Source organism: Neophocaena asiaeorientalis, unplaced genomic scaffold (assembly GCF_003031525.2).
Source record: "Neophocaena asiaeorientalis asiaeorientalis breed wild unplaced genomic scaffold, Neophocaena_asiaeorientalis_V1.1 scaffold240, whole genome shotgun sequence".
Lineage (NCBI taxonomy): Eukaryota > Metazoa > Chordata > Mammalia > Artiodactyla > Phocoenidae > Neophocaena > Neophocaena asiaeorientalis.
In genome coordinates this window covers 6,686,321-6,703,987 of record NW_020185331.1, presented here as the reverse complement: position 1 = coordinate 6,703,987, position 17,667 = coordinate 6,686,321, and the positions used below count along the sequence as shown (strand labels likewise).

The window sequence follows — 17,667 nt, the reverse complement described above, 5'->3', positions numbered from 1 at the left end:
CAGTCCTATGTGAATAAGTTCCTTTGTAAAATGTGAAGAGAAGGTATATTTTTTAATGCTTAAGTACCAAGAAAGACTCAAAATATTTACGAGAAGCTGTCATCCCGACAGAAAAATATGAATATTACACACTATCAAGAAGAATTTTTACTCTTATGATTTATCTACAGTCTATCAATTTCTGAGGCTTTCTCTTCAGCAGGTTCAGGACATCACTTTAAATTCAGTTGTTGGCAAGACAATTAACATCTTAAAATGATTGTTGAAATAATTAAGTTGTCCCAAAATTGCCCTTTAGAGAATTCTTCTGATTGCGTAACTTTCATTTCATCTTTTTCTATATTTAGCTACAGAAGGAAATGGTAGAGGTTCAGTCTGCAATTACCTTGGTTAAAAAGCATCATGAAGAGGAGGATGAAGAAGAGGAAGAAGATGGGACAGCAAAAGATACCAACTTGCCCAATTACCTGCTTGGTAGTCTGAGTACTGATTTTAGGGTACCTACCTCTTTGTTGTCAAGCCAACTGGAACTTCATTCCAGAGAGGAGAAAATCAACCAAATTATATTACTGAAAGTGGGTGAATTTTTTCTTTACCCTTGAAAATCTCTAAAACTTTCCATGAGGTGTCTTGCAAAGGCTCAAATTGAAATCCAATGCCAATCAAATGATGTCTTTAAAGTACACAGAGAAATATCCACATGGCTAGCATCCATGTTCTTTAAACAGAGCTCGTGGACAAGAGTTGTTTTCATCCATTTGGAGTGGGTTCTGTGATACCAGGTTTTCTAAAGAGCACCCTCCACTGGCTAACACCGCAAACCATTTTTCTACTTAGATCTTTGGGAAACTCAAAGATAAAAGAAATCCTTGAATGCCACCTTCTAGGTAACCCAGATGTCAATTAGGACCTCCCTGTAAGATCAAGATGTGAATGCTTATCTATCTCCTTAATCTAGGAAAGTACAATTTCCTCTCTAAGATTTCTATAAGTGCTGGGGCTCAGGGATAAGGTATGGTGTCCTTCAGGCTCTAAGCTCCTACTCCTTGCTTTCCACCAAACAAGTCAGTTTCAGAACACACCTGTACATGCCACGCCTACTGAAGGTTTTCGAAAACTCAGTAACTGAGATTGAACCAGTGCAGACGGTTTGAAATTTAATGTTTGGCCATTCCTATTCCTGAAGATCCTTCAGCCATGTCTGCAATTTGAGTTCTAGCCTCTTGCTGTGTTACTCTGCTCTCCCTTCCTATCTTTTTCTCTTCTTTGTCTCCTCCAATACCTAAAATTCCTGTGCATTTATACTGAGAACTGTTGAGTTATCCCTTTTGTTGCTTAGCTTCTGCTGACCTATGCCCTCAGTGTCTCACCTTCCTGCTGCTTTATTAAGGTGTTTTCCTACACGAAAGTAATTTCAGCCTGAGAGAAATTCTGGTGCCAGCCGTTAAGATCATTTTCTACCCTGCTTTAATGGTTTCATCTTCAGTAGGATAGATATATAGACTGAAGTCTGATGGTAAAGTCAGGTCTACTTTTAGTTTGACCCATCATTCTACTCACCAGCAGAGCTAGGGGCAATCCAGCTGGACCCACATCCACCTTAGTAACTGGCTGATCCAACTGGGCAGCTTGGGTTCCCTTTCTACCTGAAAATGACCTGTCCATACAGAGGAAGAATATTGTGTGTAGTTGTGCTTCTCTGGAAGATTCTCCAGACCTCTAGAGGCCATCTTTTCCTCACCTCCTCTCCCCAAACCTGGTTCCAAAGAAAAGATATTTCCCAACTTTAATACTGAATATTTCTTTTTAAATATTTTTATGATGGATTTTTTAAAGAACATACACAAAAGTAGAGAGAATAGCCCAAAGAGCCTCCAAGTAGCCATTACCCACTTATCAATATACCTGCACACTGAGCTACATCGTGCGTTTCTGGAAGTACGTTGTAGTATAACAGTTATGCTGTTGCTTAACCTTACCCATGGTGGGATGCCACTATAGATTACTGAACCAAGATGTGACTTAATATAAACAGTATTTTAGAAAGATTACTTTGCTTATAATTTGTAAAGTGATTTTGGAGGGAAAGTAAAGCTGTGGGACCATGTTGCCAGGAAAGGTATAATACATGGTGTGTTTATAATAACATATTGATATTTTAGGATATTATTTACAAGGTAAAAACTGCTTTCAATAATGAGTTTGATGCGGCATATAAACAAAAAGAGATTGAAATTGCACGTGTGAAGGAAAAAAATGTAAGAATTCAAGAAATCATTTTGGATCTGGAGTTGGAAGAAACAGTCTGGCAACCAGAATTTGAGGACTGTGAGAAGCCAGAGAGAACCCTTATTGTGGAAAGTACTGAGGTACGATTATCCGTACATCATCTCTTCCCTTCTTTCTCATAACGTCTTCCAGGCTCTTATTTATTCTTCTTGTTTTTGCTACCAGAAGCAACCGTATAAGGTAACATTCTTGGTTACGAGTAACAAAAACAGTTAACACAGCCCCAGCAATAATGGGGATTTCTTCTATGAATGCTGTAGAGTCCAGAGAAGATTTGGACACCAAGCCTAGAAAGAAGCAGGAACCACACACTGGAACCTTGTGGAGAGTCCAGAAGTGCTCTTTCTTCATCTCTTGACTCACTTCTCTCTGCATTTCAGCTGCCTCTAGCAGTTTCTATGTTATATCGCCTATGCTCAAGAGAGCAATTTGTCCAAACTATAATCTCTTAGCCCTAGTTCTGGATTCGCCTGGGAAGGGGCTTCTTGGTCCAACTTGGGTCCAGCACCTGTACCCATGGAGGCTGGGTCACATAATGGGAATGAGGCTGATGGAGCTCCAGTAATTATCTAGCCATTAGAGTAGTATGGGTCCCAGAGAAAGGGGCTCACTGGACAGCCTTCTTAAAAGGTGTTTGGCACAAATGCAGTTACAAATAAATGCTTAAAGAAGACAATTCAAATATAATCATATTTCATTTATAAAAAGTAACTCAAAGAGAACACCCTTGCTCACATGAAACCATCTTGATTACTTTGGGGCAAAAGATAATAGTGTTGCTTAGAAGTAATAACAAACACTCATACAGTCCCTGTTAACAGTAACCGTCTGTTTTTCTCACTCTCTCATTTTGGACCTCATCTTCATTCCAAGACAGGAAATTGGTTGCAAAATCTGGATAGTCCCTCCATCTCCTTAATCCCTTCTAACCTCCTCCCGGTGTGTGGAAGGAAAGTATGGCTTGAATTTTGTAAGAATAACAGCAGGAAACCACATTTTCTCTTTCAGATTACAGCTCAGAGACATATTAATCCACAGCAAAAAGCCAAAACAGAATTGCTTGTGACCCGTGAAATGGAGCGATTGCTTCTGTCACAGGTATACGGTTTTTTTAAATGGTACCTAAGACCCTTTTCCTTTTAGGGATATTTGTTCCTAATTTGGTTGAATAGTCTTGTACTCCACCATAGAAACACATCAAGGTATTTGTTGTGGTCAGAGGTCACTGGAATCTCAGTGGCCTCCTCTTCTCCCCTCCATGCATGCCACTGCCCACCCTCCCCAATCCTAAATGCAGTCATTCTAACATTGGGGACAGGGGGGCTGTCCCCAGTGCCACTGGAGTGTCAGACCTCTGTCTCAGTGACCCTCTCTGACCTTGGCTTTTTCCGAAGGGCACCACCACAAGACGCCGAGCCCTCATGGACATGATGGGAGGAGTTCTGGAAGTCAAGAAGGAAGACATTTTGAGAATGGTGAGATTCCTGGTCATCCTTGTGGAAGGTGGAATGGGATGGAAAGAGCTACTGAAATGTGACCATTTTTTCCCATGTGAACCTGAGTTGTAGAAATTCTACAGCAACAAATATACCACCCCCCAGTACCTTATAAACTTACCACATCAGGCAAAGAAGAAGAAGTTTGAAACACCAGGCTTGCCTTCCAATCTGATGAAAAGCAAACAAATGAACAACAACAAAAAAACAACCACAGTTGTTTGGGTCTCTACAGAAAGTAGGGATAATACTGCACCTCTAATTTTCCAGATACACCAAGAAACATTCCCTTTGATACCTGACATAGGTATCCCTGGAGCTCAGGCATAGTTCTAGCTATGAAGATATCAACTCACACTTCTGAACTTGTCACTTAAGAGTCAGGGTACATCCCAAAATGCTTACCCTCGCTTAAGTGACAGAAAGACCATTGTAACATTTTTTCATATCCTTTGGTCAAAGTGTTAGGTGATTGCCTTGCCAATGTGAAGAACTATACCCTTTTAAAGGACTCTTTTTTTAAAACTGTAACAATAACTCTGAATTTGACTATATTGCTATATTTATGTTTAACCTAGAATATATGCTTTCCTTTATATCTTCAGGTGATCCCTCAACCTGCTTTCATGTCAAAACCTGATGCTTTGTGGTCTGAAAAGGAAAGGAAACAATTCAAAGAGTATGAGAAAAAAGTCAAGGAATTAAATGAAGAAAGAGATAAGTATAGAAAGGTCAGAAGAGCAAAGAATATAACCTACCTTATCAAGGGTGTTTCAGTATCTTTTCAAATGAAGTGCTCTTTATTTTCTCAGTGTCTTTAGTAGCCTAGAGATGGTGTTTGGGCTTAAATTCTCAAGAGAATTTGAAGAAGCGAGTGGAGATAAATTTAAAGGCTTACTACAATTTAGAACGAAAAGAACATGTAGCAATTTTTTAAAGTTCTTATTGATTTCAAATTTCACATCATTACAGTTCATTTGGTCCTTCATTCATTCTTCAAATATCTAATGAACACCTATGGTAGTATGTTCAAGGCACTGCAAGGGACTGCTCTCTATTGTCTATGTCAATTTGAGTTGTATACTGTTGCTTGACTTGCTCTCAATTTCAAGGAAAAGAGAGAAAAATGACACAGTCAATAAAGTTCTAATTTGAGATTTTTGCAATGCAGGTCTCCCACTTTTATCCTTCTATCACAAGGAAACATTCCCACATTAAAAGTGCTTACAGTTATAATAGAGATGTAAAAGGTGATGGTATACAACCAAGTAAATGATATTTATTCTTCTGTGAAGAAAGTAAAATCATACCATCATTTGAGGCAGAGCAGTTTGTCAGCTTTATGGTGAACAATTCCTTTGAACGTATTGTTAACTTGTCCCTGTTTTTATTCACTGCAGTCCTCTAACAATGTCTTTGTGTATTATCCAAAATGAGTAGTTTTGAATGCAGTAAAGATTTCAAGAAGTTACAGAGTATAGACGCCTAAAGTGGCGCCATTTACTCCACAGTCTTGCACTGTAAAATAGTCTGCTGCCTACACCTTCACCCCCTGCCTCTTGGCCATGCTCACCTGATAAAACCTCAGCCTTGATTAAGCCAGGACTCAACCTTCTCTGCACCTGCACCATGCAGTGGGTAAAGGAAAAATACTGACTGGTTTCAGTCTAATGACTTTAACCTTTATTGGGTCCCTAAAGCTGCTCAACAATGCTGTTCCCCCTAGCTTTCAATTTCCCCCAGCTTAATCCACATCACCTGGGGGAGCTCTTTTAAAATACAAATTCAGAGTCCATCATTCTGAGGACATAGAAGGACCCTGAGATTCTGCATTTCTAACAGGTAACCACCTGGTGCAGCTTCTGCTGGTGGGTGGACTACAAGATCCTAGCGAGATCCTAGAGGGCCACTTCATGTGTTCTCCCCTAGCCTCAAACCTCCAACACCTGACCATCAACTCACTCTCACCTTATTTTCTTTTTCACTGGGAGAAGAGAAGCAACTAAAAGAGATTTTCCTTACTCCTCTCCCGCCACATCTACCACCCACCTGCATTGAATCCAGAGATCCTCCCTGCCTTTCTGTTCCTTATGGGTGAAATGGCCTTGCAACTGCCCAAGCCTGGTCTTCCACTCGTGCACTAGGTCCCATCCCATCTTACCTGTTCAGTGCTGTTACTCCAGCAATTTGCCCCTTTTCCCTGCATCGTCAGTTTTCCCCCTCTACTGGATTTTTCCATAGACACATGCTGTAGTCTTACACATTGTATACATCTCTCATCTTATACAAAAGGAAAAAAGACTCCCTTGAACAGGATTCTGGAGTTCTTTCTATTATTCTTGTGACTTTGGGGTTATTTATTTCAAAATAAAAAGTTAAAAGAAAAGAAAAAACAAACACTCCCTTGACTCCACTTTCTTCTCAATCCACTGCTCAGTGTCTCCTCGAAAAACTGATGTTCACTGTCTCTATTTCCCCTCTTTTAAAAGAATCTTTTTTTTTAAAAAAACTTTTGTGTTATGGAAAATGTCAAACATATATAATGACGCCCTTATGCAGCTTCAACAATCATTGACTAATGCAAATCTTATCTCATTTTATACCTCTGCCTACTTCCCTGACACTGAATTATTTTTTTACTCATTTGTAAAAATTTTTTTTTTTAATTTATATTTTGGCTACGTTGGGTCTTCACTGCTGTGCGCCGAATGGGCTTTCTCTAGTTGCAGCAAGGGGGGGCTACTCTTCGTTGCGGTGCACACGGGCTTCTCACTGCGGTGGCTTCTCTTGTTGCGGAGCACGGGCTCTAGGTGCGTAAACTTCAGTAGTTGCAGCATGCGGGCTCAGTAGTTGTGGCGCATGGGCTTAGTAGTTGTGGCGCATGGGCTCAGTAGTTGTGGTGGCCGGGCTTAGTTGCTCCATGGCATGTGGGATATTCCTGGACCAGGGATCGAACCTGTGTCCCCCGCACTGGAAGGTGGATTCTTAATCACTGGACTACGAGGGAAGTCCCGGGAATGGGAGAAAATCTTGGTGTGATGGATTCTGCATTGTATATTCATCCTTCCTACTTGGTCTCCCATCTCTCACCTCCCCTGCTTCTCGTTTCTCAGCATCTGATACAGACATTTTTAGACAAAATTAGATTTCCCCAGGAATGTTTGAGGGAAAGACTTGTGTTTTTAACAAATACTCCTTGAGTTCCCACTATGTGCACCATGTTAGATCCAAGGGACACGTGGTGAATAGAAAGACACAGCCCTCAACCCTCAGTGTTCACTATCTGGTGGTGAAGGGGGTTATATATTAACTGGACATCCACAAAATAATTATTTAACTACAGTGTGATAAATTAGGAAGGACAAGTTCTATAACAGTAGACACAGAGGCGCTGACTTAGATCGGGGTGTTCACCTGGTCCCCTTTACAGGCTGGCCTGCCCGTCCCTTTGCTGCTGTGAGTGCTGCAGCTAAAGGCTTATACCCAAGGCCACTGGAGTCTTGTCCTTGGCTGACCAAGGGGGCATTATTGTCCAGAGACACAGCAAGGTTATACCACTGCTCCCACCCAGAACGGCCAGCAACTGACTGATGAGATGGGGGTATGAAAGTCCAGCCCTCTCGGCTCAAATTGGGACAGGTCAGCAGAGCCTCTCTATTACCCTTATACCCCTGAGAATCAGGCCAGGGCTGGGCCACCTGAGAGCACATCATAGCTCAGCTCCTGCCCCTTCCTACCCGTTTCCCTCACCCCCGTATAGGTGTCAAAAGCACGTGCACTGGAATCCTGTGCCAGCCTTTGCTGCTAAGACCCAAGGTAGTGCCCAAGACAGGACCCAAGAAAGGCTTCCTTGAGAAAGTGGCATCTGTTCTCACATTAGAAGAATGAGAAAGAATGAACAGGTTGAAGAGTGAGGAAGGGACGGCAGGCAGATGGAAAAGCCTGGAGAAGGGCCTGCAATGAGAAGAGTGTGGGGCATCTGAAGAACAGTTTTAGCAAAAGGCCATTTTGATATCCTAAAAAGTTCCTTTCAGACCAGAGAGCTTCAAAGGCCTGAAAGCTCAGTGTTTTAAAGAAGGGTGCATAGGGGACCCTTGGACAATCTGGCCTCAGGAGGCTGTGTCTTTGGCCATTTGCCATATAATGATGCTTCCATTATCCAGAAACACCTGAACTTGATAAACAACTACTAGGAGGCCACAATTCATAGGATTTTTCCATTCCTATGAGATAGTGTCATAAATTATTATAGGCAAATTGGCCCAGAGCTGTATTTGTTTTATTTTTAATATTTCCTCATTGCTTAATTAGCCTAATTTAGGTGGTGTTTCTCCTTGTATCATATATTTCTATACATTTTGCTAAACTTCTCTCTCCATAATCTTCCCAGGGTTAGTCTCTTCCTTTATTAAACCAGCATAGAGAAAACTTGGTCTTTTAAAATAAATTTAAAATAATAACAACATTCTACCATCATAGTAATAATTGATTCAGGTGAGAATTATCAATGGATGCTAAAAGTTTGATGAGAAACAAGATTTTTTTACATAGTCTCAAAGTATTTTCCCACAAATCAATTACAAATGGAAAAGCGGGAACGGTACAATAGAGAAACTAGAAGACACTACCTAACCCAGTGATCACAGTTAACATCAGCCAAAGTGAAACGAAGCAGCATTGTGTCTCCTGAAGTGGTACACTGGGAAGGATACAACATGATTTGTGGAGCATTCCTGCTAGAAATGTACATGCTGGTCTAAGCATAGGAAACGCCAGACAGACCTAACCTGAGTGGCAGACCCCAAAATTACTAGCCTGTATTCAAGTGTCTGCAGCTTATTCTGAAATGGTTGAGAGAGAGAGAGAGGAAGGGGGGGAGATTTAGCAAGCGATAAAGGAAATGGGGTAGAATATTAACCGTTGATTAATTTGGTTAAAAGCATATGAGAATTCTTTGTCCTATTCTTGCATCTTTTCTGTAAATTTGAAGTTATATCAAAATTTAAAAGTTGCCAAAAATTTCTAAGGTAAAAATAGTTTGTAACAGTATGTCTAGGATTGATCTGCAGATGTCATTCTCTTTAAAAATGTAAATTTATATCTTTCCACTTACCTACTGTGTGCTTAGTGCTAAGTCTTGTTGGAATTTTAAAGAAGGAGGTGGTACTTTTTCCTTCTGATGTAGAACTATTTAGAGGGAGAAAACATACAGAAAACAAGAGAGAGTATAAATAACATAAATATGTATATATACAGTTCACCCCTAAATGACTCAGGCTTAGGGGCCCTGACCCTCCTCACAGTCCAAAATCCGAGTGTAATTTTACCGTTGGCCCTCCACATCTGTGGATTCAACCATCCGTGGATGGTGTAGTACTGTGATACATATTTGTTGGAAAAAAAATCTGCGTATAAATGGACACACACATTTCAAACCCACGTTTTTCAACCACCAACTGTATTCATAACTTAAAAAAACAAACCAAGATTTCTTAGGGCCAGATTGTGTGCCTGGAAATTTCTGTCCTGTATAGAGGGTCAGAATTTTCTGGAAAACTTTGCTGCAATTTGTTTTACTGGACCTCTGTCTGCTTGCATCATTAGCCCTGATCAGTGATTTTAACTTTTTTTTTCCCAGTGTAATCTTTTTTAAGCAAAAATCTCAGATTCACAATATAACAGACCCAGCAGAAACATCTCTGGTTAAAGGGGGAGCCCAGAGTACCTCACGAGGCCTGCCCTCCACCTGCCCCTTTGTTTTAGCAAAATGTAAACAACCACTTCCTAGGAACATTTGATGTTCCTAAATGTTAACTTTGCTGTTGATTTCCTTTTAGTCATTAGAAACAGAAATGAAGAAACTTCAAAACTCTATTCAAGAAGGCACACAGAATTTTGATGAATATTTGAAAAGACTCTTTGAAAGGAGAGTGAGGGCGGAGATGGCTGTCAGCCAGGTAAATAAAAGCTTTACTTATATGACTTGTTCTTTTAAGGAGCCTCCAGGGCCTGTCATTGCTCTTAGGACAAAGACCAACACCCTGTCTGGCATCCAGGTCCTGCACTCGACGGCCGTGACTCCTGCTCCAGCCTCATCTGTGGCGCCCCCCTCACTTGCCATGCTGAGTTCTCTGCCTCCTGTTCACATCTCCTTCCTCCCAGTGCGGCAGTAAGACTCTGCCCACTTCTCTGCTTCCTGGGCTACATCTACTCATCTGTCAGGTCCCAGACTAGGTTAGGTCTTCTTGTTATATACTCTGTTCTTTTACTTCCTATCACTTATTACAACTGAATTTTAATTTATTGTGAATCACTTTTTAATGCTCCCAAGACTATAAGCTCCGTGAGGGTAGGGACCGAGTCTGTCTTTTTCATTTTTGTATTTCCAGCAACTAGCAAAGGGCTGGGCTCATCTTGTATGTTGAATGAATGAATAATATACATGCCCTAAAAGATCAGATGAAAAATCTGACTTAATTTGATTCAGCAGTAAGAATATAAATGAAGCATACAATAACTTAGAAGCAAGAAGACCAAGAATGAAGGCTTTAAATTCTGAGGGAAAATTATTCCTAACATTAGATTCTATACCTGACCAAACTATCAACTGAATGTGAAAGGAGAATAATATTTTGAGAAATGCAAGGTCTCAAAAATTTATATGCACCCATTCTCTGGAAGCTAATGGAAGATGTATCTCACCAAAGCAAAGGGGTCAACCAAAAATGATGAGAGAGGTTAAGGAACCTCCAGGAGGATGTCTGTATTGTCAGGGTCCTAATAGGAATGGTACCCTGAAAGGGTTACGTTTAAGAGAGGTAATGCAGGGACTCTTCACTGAGGTATGGGCAGGGTTAAGAGAAACAGTAAAGAATGGTGAAACAGCCAGAGACTAGAAACGATGGGAAGCCAGTGTCATCCCTAGAGTTAAAGAGGCAAAGGAAGGGCACTATTACCAGGACCCAGCAAGACCCGTAGCCATGGGAGAGGGGCTGTTCCTCACTTATCGTGGCCACAGATAGAAGAACATAATCACTGGCCCAGCAGGGAGGGGATGTATGCATATGGTAGTTAGGTGGGGGGAGATTGGGAATGAATGCTCCAGCATTAGTCTTAAGAGTGCGTTAGTCATAATGGCCAAAACGTAGAAATAATCCAAATGTCCAACAACTATGAATGGATAAATAAAATGTGATTTATCCCTATAATGGCATATTATTCAGCTACAAAAAGAATGTAATAATACATTCTACAACATGGATGAACCTTGAAAACATGCTAAGTGAAAGAAGCCAGACACTCTAGGCCACATATTGAATGTTTCCATATATATGAAATGTCCGGAATAGGCAAATCCATAGAGACAGAAAGTTAAAGTTAGTGGTTGCTTTGGGTGGAGGCATGAAGACCTCTGGGAGGTGTGGGGAGAAATGGGAAATGGCTGCTAACGGATTTCTTTTAGAAGTGATGAAATATTCTAAAATTGTGGTGATGGTTGCACAACTGGGAATCTGATTTTTAAAAACCATTGAATTACAGACTTTAAAGGAGTGAATTGTATGGATCGTGAAATACATCTTAGTAAAGCTGTTATTTTAAAAAGATAGAACATCTTTTCATACAAGACAATGAGGAAACTATCAAAGACTACTAAGTAACATCAAAAGGACTCAGGAGTCAACTTTAAAAGTTCCCCTAGGGCTTCCCTGGTGGCGCAGTGGTTGGGAGTCTGCCTGCTGATGCGGAGGACGCGGGTTCGTGCCCCGGTCCGGGAGGATCCCGCGTGTCGCGGAGCGGCTGGGCCCGTGGGCCGTGGCCGTTGAGCCTGCGCGTCCGGAGCCTGTGCTCCGCAATGGGAGAGGCCGCAGCAGTGAGAGGCCCGTGTACTGCAAAAAAAAAAAGTTCCCCTAAATGGGACAATTTAAGATTCAACGATAATAATAATTGCAATTAACTGAAACCTATCAAATTTGTTAGATTAATGAATGTGTGATATTTTAAAAATAAAAATGCCATCAAAGGATAACAAATTTATTATCTAAAAATTAATAAAGAGAAAGTGTCAAGTATTTACTGTTTTCCTGTATGAACTACACTGCTAGGTAACCAAATAGATAGGGAGAAGCGGCCCTTTATAAGAGGATTTCAATCAGTAAGTGAAAAAGGAATGATAGAAATATAACATCACCATTTTGCAGCTCCCAGTGGATTAATGGACCCAGGCATTGAGATCTACAGCTGCTAACATCTCAAAAAGAAAGACAACTTGATACTACCTGTTTCCTGATCAAAAAGCACAATATCCTTTATGATCTTCATAAAAGGATCAAACATAGGTCTGATCTGTCCTCTGATTCAGCTGCCAATTTTCAGGAAATACATGGGATAAAGGACTCTGAAAAACTTGCCATAAGTATGCAGTTAGCAAAACCCAGACTAGGTGAAACTACAGATAACTGCAAATAAATGTGAGGAAAAGAAAGGGCTGAAAGGGAACCTGTGGATTATAAGAGACTTCTAAAATGTGACAGTTTTTTCACCAGCATGTTATACAATAGTGCCTAGAGATACATATTTGGGTAATAATACTGCAAAGAAACATAAAGAGGTGATTATCATAAAAGTCAGGACAATGGTTATTATCGGGGTTGAGATTAGAATGGGGACACATGGAAAGGGCTCTGGTAAAGTGGTAAAGTTCTAGTTCTTAATTGAGTGGTGATAACAAGGGTGTTTTGCCTTTATAATAACTCATTCAACTATACATTTGTTTTACGTATTTTCCTATGTATGTGTTTTATCTTACAATGAAAATTGAAAAAGGTAAAAACAACTGAGCAGTTATTGCAAGTTTATATTCCCTTTTTCTTAAAAAGAATTTCTCTTGCTTGTATGTCATAAACTTGCTTGATGAGTGCCAAGTCTGTGACCCTCAATAGGAAATCCTTTCAAAGGTAGGCATATTGATCATTTTCCCCCTTTTTAAATATTTCTGCAGGAGGAATTGAAAATAATCAACCTTGTGTTTTCCTTACTGTTGGATGAAGAAATAAGCTCCAGAGAAGCCTTCCTGAACAACTACCTTGCAAGGAAGCAGGAGGAGAAAGTAAGTGTAGTGTCTGATACCTGAGTACAAGCATCTTCTGACAAAGGGGATCCCTCTTAACGAGAGCTCACATGCCTAGCCTCTTCCTTCCTTCTACATTCCTACTCAACTGTGTGCTTTCCTTGGCTCCCTGTCTGGGACTTTGCCCCAGGGTCAGATGAAAGTGCCCACTCCAATCTGTTCATAAAGTTATGTGATTCTGCGTCTGCAATCATTTAGTCAAACGAACTGTGTAACTTTCATATGACATATGGTTTATAAAATGAGGCCATGTGGCTTCATGGTTGAAGGGGCCCACTTTTAACCACTGACTAGCTATGGGACCTTGGATAAGACACATAACCTTTAAAGCTATTTTCAAGCTCTTCTCTAGGGAATATTGTTCTCTCTGGACCTTTTGGCACCCTAAGTTTCACTAAATATATAAGTAATGGGTTAGCTTATAGAATGAAAAGCTGTCATAGTTTGAAAATCTCAAATAGGAGCATGAATAGATATGTTTCATTAAAGAGACAATGAATACAAAATACATGTCACATGATGATGTTCAAAAGATGTCCGCTTTTATTAGTGTTAATAAATGACATTTATGAATGATATAAAGTATCAAATGACATATGTAGTTATTGTTGCCAAGAGGCTGTTAAAGAGCATATGCAAAGCACCTTCTAAATACAACCCTACTCATAACAACCCTACAGAGTATGGGATTTCTTTTGTAGATGAGGAGTCCATCTCAGAGAGACTGGAAACAGGCTAAGTCACTCACTAGTGTGTAACACACCAGAAATTGGAACTGTAGATATAAATAAAGACCCTCCAAATGAGAATAAGCAGACTATTTATTCAGAGCTTGGTATAGTATGGGAATCAGCCACCATCACTTGTGTTTGGCAGACACTCAAAGCCAGGCAGGGGATGAGAAAGCTTCATGATGAATGGAAGAGAGGGCTTCAGCTATTCCCTGATTCGAAGTTGTTGGCATGGAGAAGCCTGGAGCAAGTTAATTAGAAGCTTGGCAACCTATGTGCTTGGTTTAGGAAGGAGCTTTGGCTTTCTCTGGTTGGTCCTAAGTTGAAAATGGTAGCAAAAATTAGGAAAGCTGAAAGTTATTGACCAAGTCCTGGCAGTTTAGGGCCGATCGCTGCAGAGGCTGTGGTTTCCCCTCCTGGCTGGTTGTAGGTTATGGGTCAGGGCTCTATCTTTATATACTGTCTGGCCGTTGTCCATTTATATATTCAGTCTCTCAGAACCAAGGTCCATGCAACTCCCAAGCCTGTGCAATTTCATCATCCATACCGCCCTGCCAAGAGTGTAGTGTGCTCCCTAGTCACTTACACACTCACATACAGAGCTGGCTACCCTTTGAAACAGGTGAGTGGATGTTTGTCCTTTCAGTCTCCAGTCAGTTTACTTTCTTCTGTGAATGTTATATGTAATCGATACTTCACTTCACATTTATCTTGTACTAGGGAATTCCTTGTTCTTTTCAGTATCCCCAATATTTTTGTTTATCCTGAAAAATCTCCAGTTCCAATCTTCTACTCCTGATGTTATTATAGAGCCAGACTACAGAGGCCATCCGGAAATCTAGAGAAGACCTCGATATGTACAAGGAACACTACGACAACTTACTGGCGGAAGACAAAGTGAGAGCTGTTGTCTCACCCACTCGCTAATGCAATAGAGTTGCTGCTGCCTGGATTTGGGGAAGATTAAGAGGGATATAATTTAATTTCCTCATAGATTTTTCTCCTACTGTAATTCACAGTTACGGGTGTACTTCATTCTATGCCACTGTGTATTTCTAAAAATCACTGTGTAAAATAAATTTTTTTAAACTTCTCTCGTTCAAGCTTTCTCTTGTACAAAAAAGAGAGAGCTCATGTAGACTTTGGAGCTTTTTGAACTTCAGGTTGCAAGTCCCATTAGTTGGTTATGAAATCAACTTAGTAGGCTATGATCAGCAGATTTATAATGGAAAAGAATAGGATAGAAAAGCAAACAAAAGAATAGAATAGAACGGAATGGAATAAAATAGAGGTAACTTGCATGTTTTACAGGTAAATATCATTTTGTGAAACTTCAGTTCTGAATGATTTCTTAGACCTCTTATATGAAGTAATGTTTTAAATTTACTGAGGTGCTTCTTGTTCAAAGTAAATCTTTGTTAAATCCTTGCACAGTGAGTGGTCACCCTCTAACAAGGTTATAAACCAAGTTTTCATGGAATTTTAAAATCAAAGTGACACAACCTATATTTTAAAGAGTATTGTCAACAAATAAAAGCCTTCTGAAAAAAGTTACAATCCTGTCAATGATATGTTTTCCCTTAGGTTCTAGATCGCAGCTTTAAAAAGGAATTTTCTGAAATTCCCAGTCATCAGGTGGATATACTCTACAAACTTTTTAAACGCCGACCAAGGTTTGTTTCCTCTTTGTTATCATGTTTTTGAGAAAAAAAATTTGTAAGCGTTATTAGATGTCAGCTTTTTCTCCCGATTAGTTCGTAATATTCAATGTAACATCTTTTATGTGAAAATGTTCAAGTGTCTTGATCATAACTCAGTTTGTTAAAGATCATTCTTATATCTTACAGTAGGCAATGAAGACTAAGGATTTCTTTTTTACTATTTAAAAATAGTTAAGTATCTAAGTAATCATAGTGCTATTATAGGTTCTATTTTATACATGAAAGTAGTTCCTCATAAGACACAGATGGCAGACAGATTTATAAACTGTTTTTCCCAAGATGTGTTCCAGCAAGTATGAGTCCCTTGCCGTATGAATTGGAATTACACATAACAGTCTTCCAGGACAAAATAAGTTTAAGGAAATACTGGGTTGAAAAAGATAAAGTTAAAAGATTTTCTTTACTGAAGAACATTTCAGAACTTTTTGTAGCCTTTGCATCCCCAAGTATAAGAAATAGAGTAGGAAATGTTTTCCAGACTTATTCGACCACCAATACCCTTTCCTCGGAGCATCTCATGTGATTTGTGTTCAAGATAAAGTTTGAGAAATGCCAGTATAAGTGATTGAAAATAACCATTATCAGAAGAGTTCTAAAATATCTGATTTGTATACCCAGAGTAGCATTAGAACTACATTTCACAGATTTTTATCAATTCAGATTTCCATAATTTTTAATCAGACATAATGGAGGAACCATGGAGTTTGTCACAAAGATATAGGCTCATTTGTGTCTGAGATGCAAACTCATTCTCTCACCTTTGACAGGTTACATGCAACCTGAGGAATTCAGTCTAGAGCAAGGCTTATGTCTTTGTTTCCCTATTTTTAAAGGAGTGAGTTACATAAGCCTGTGAAGAAAGAAGTGAGACCTCCCATATACTGAGAGGCAGCAGTGGAAAAAGCATAAACTCTATTGTCCAACAGAATTAGCTTTAAATCCTAACTCCACATCTATCAGACCTATGGCCTTGGCCAGTCACTTCTCTCAGAGCCTCACTTCCTTCATCTAGAAAAAGAGGATAACAATAGTAACTTCACGACGTATTGTAAAGCACCTTGAGAGTGAGTGCCTGGTACAAATCTCTGTACCCTTCTCTTCCCAGCTGCAGGCCAGGGAAACAAAACTAATCCATTAATGTAGATAAAAAGAGGCACTTCTCCAGTTGCACATATAGCTGAACATTCTCCAGGCTACTCACCTGCAACAAGGATACCAGCAGAGGATGTATGGGGCAGAACCAGGGGACATCCACACTTCCCTCAGGCATTTACTTACCTGCTTAAAATGCCCAGAAGGGAGACATTTTCTAGTGCAGGTGAAACTGCCAGTGCCGACAGAAACTGGGGACATCTATAGTCCAGCTGAGGTCATGTCTGGGGATCCAGAGGGGACGGAAGAAGGTCCAAGTGGGTGCTTTTCTCTTTGGGGTAATCCACCCACTAGCCACAGGAAACTGTCTTGCAGTATCACACCTCTGCTAAGGGTTGCATTAATTTAACAGTGATTTTTTTTGTATGTGAGAATGTGAAAGGTTGATGGGCTTTTATTGGTAATACCAGGATTCACAAACAAAAAGTGCACTCAGATACGACCAGTCTTGTGCCTTTTGGAGAGCGACCAGGATCTGGGAAATTGAATAAGGATGCCTTTGCCCAGTTAATGAAAGCCATGGATGACTTGGACAGTATTAATAACATGCCACAAGGCTTGGACCCCTCCGTCTGGGAACATTTCTGCATGACCAGACGAGCGAAAGTGGAAAATGAACAGAAAGTATATAATAACATTTTATTATTTTATTTCATTTCATTTAGTGTACTAGTATGAAATATATAGTTTATGGTGGTCAGTGCTTCTAGAAAAGCTAGTTATTTAGGTTTTCGCACTAGGGTAATAGTAATATTAATAATAATGATAAAGAAATAAAATATTAACATCAGTCCTACTGAGGGCTAAGTACTTGTAGACCCAAATTGATGGCCACTAGCCACATGGGGTTATTTTTTACTTGAAATAAATGTGGACAGTCCTAATTGAGACATACTGTAACTGGAAAATACACACAGATTTAGAAGACTTAGCATGAAAAAAAGAAGGGAAAGTGTCTTAATATTTTTTTATTCCTTACAGGTTGAAATGATAATGTTTCAGATATATTGTATTAAATAAGATAATAAAATTAATTTCATCTGTTTCATTTCACTTGTATAATGTGGCTCCTGCAAAATTTTAAATTACATATGTGGCTTGCATCGATGGCTCACGTGACATTTCTCTTGGACAGCACTGTTGTAGATACA

At 39.8% G+C, this 17,667-nt stretch overlaps 1 protein-coding gene across 1 annotated transcript in view; it reads left to right on the top strand.

Moving 5' to 3' along the window:
* Positions 1–17,667, top strand: part of CFAP43 (cilia and flagella associated protein 43) — a 99,956-nt gene that overhangs the window by 71,490 nt on the left and 10,799 nt on the right. Inside the window, exons 23-32 of the mRNA XM_024734977.1 lie at positions 348–575; positions 2,163–2,369; positions 3,298–3,387; positions 3,684–3,764; positions 4,391–4,516; positions 9,623–9,742; positions 12,784–12,891; positions 14,454–14,540; positions 15,228–15,316; positions 16,927–17,140. Coding sequence (XP_024590745.1) covers positions 348–575; positions 2,163–2,369; positions 3,298–3,387; positions 3,684–3,764; positions 4,391–4,516; positions 9,623–9,742; positions 12,784–12,891; positions 14,454–14,540; positions 15,228–15,316; positions 16,927–17,140 — 1,350 coding nt within the window. The remainder of the gene's footprint in view (positions 1–347; positions 576–2,162; positions 2,370–3,297; positions 3,388–3,683; positions 3,765–4,390; positions 4,517–9,622; positions 9,743–12,783; positions 12,892–14,453; positions 14,541–15,227; positions 15,317–16,926; positions 17,141–17,667) is intronic.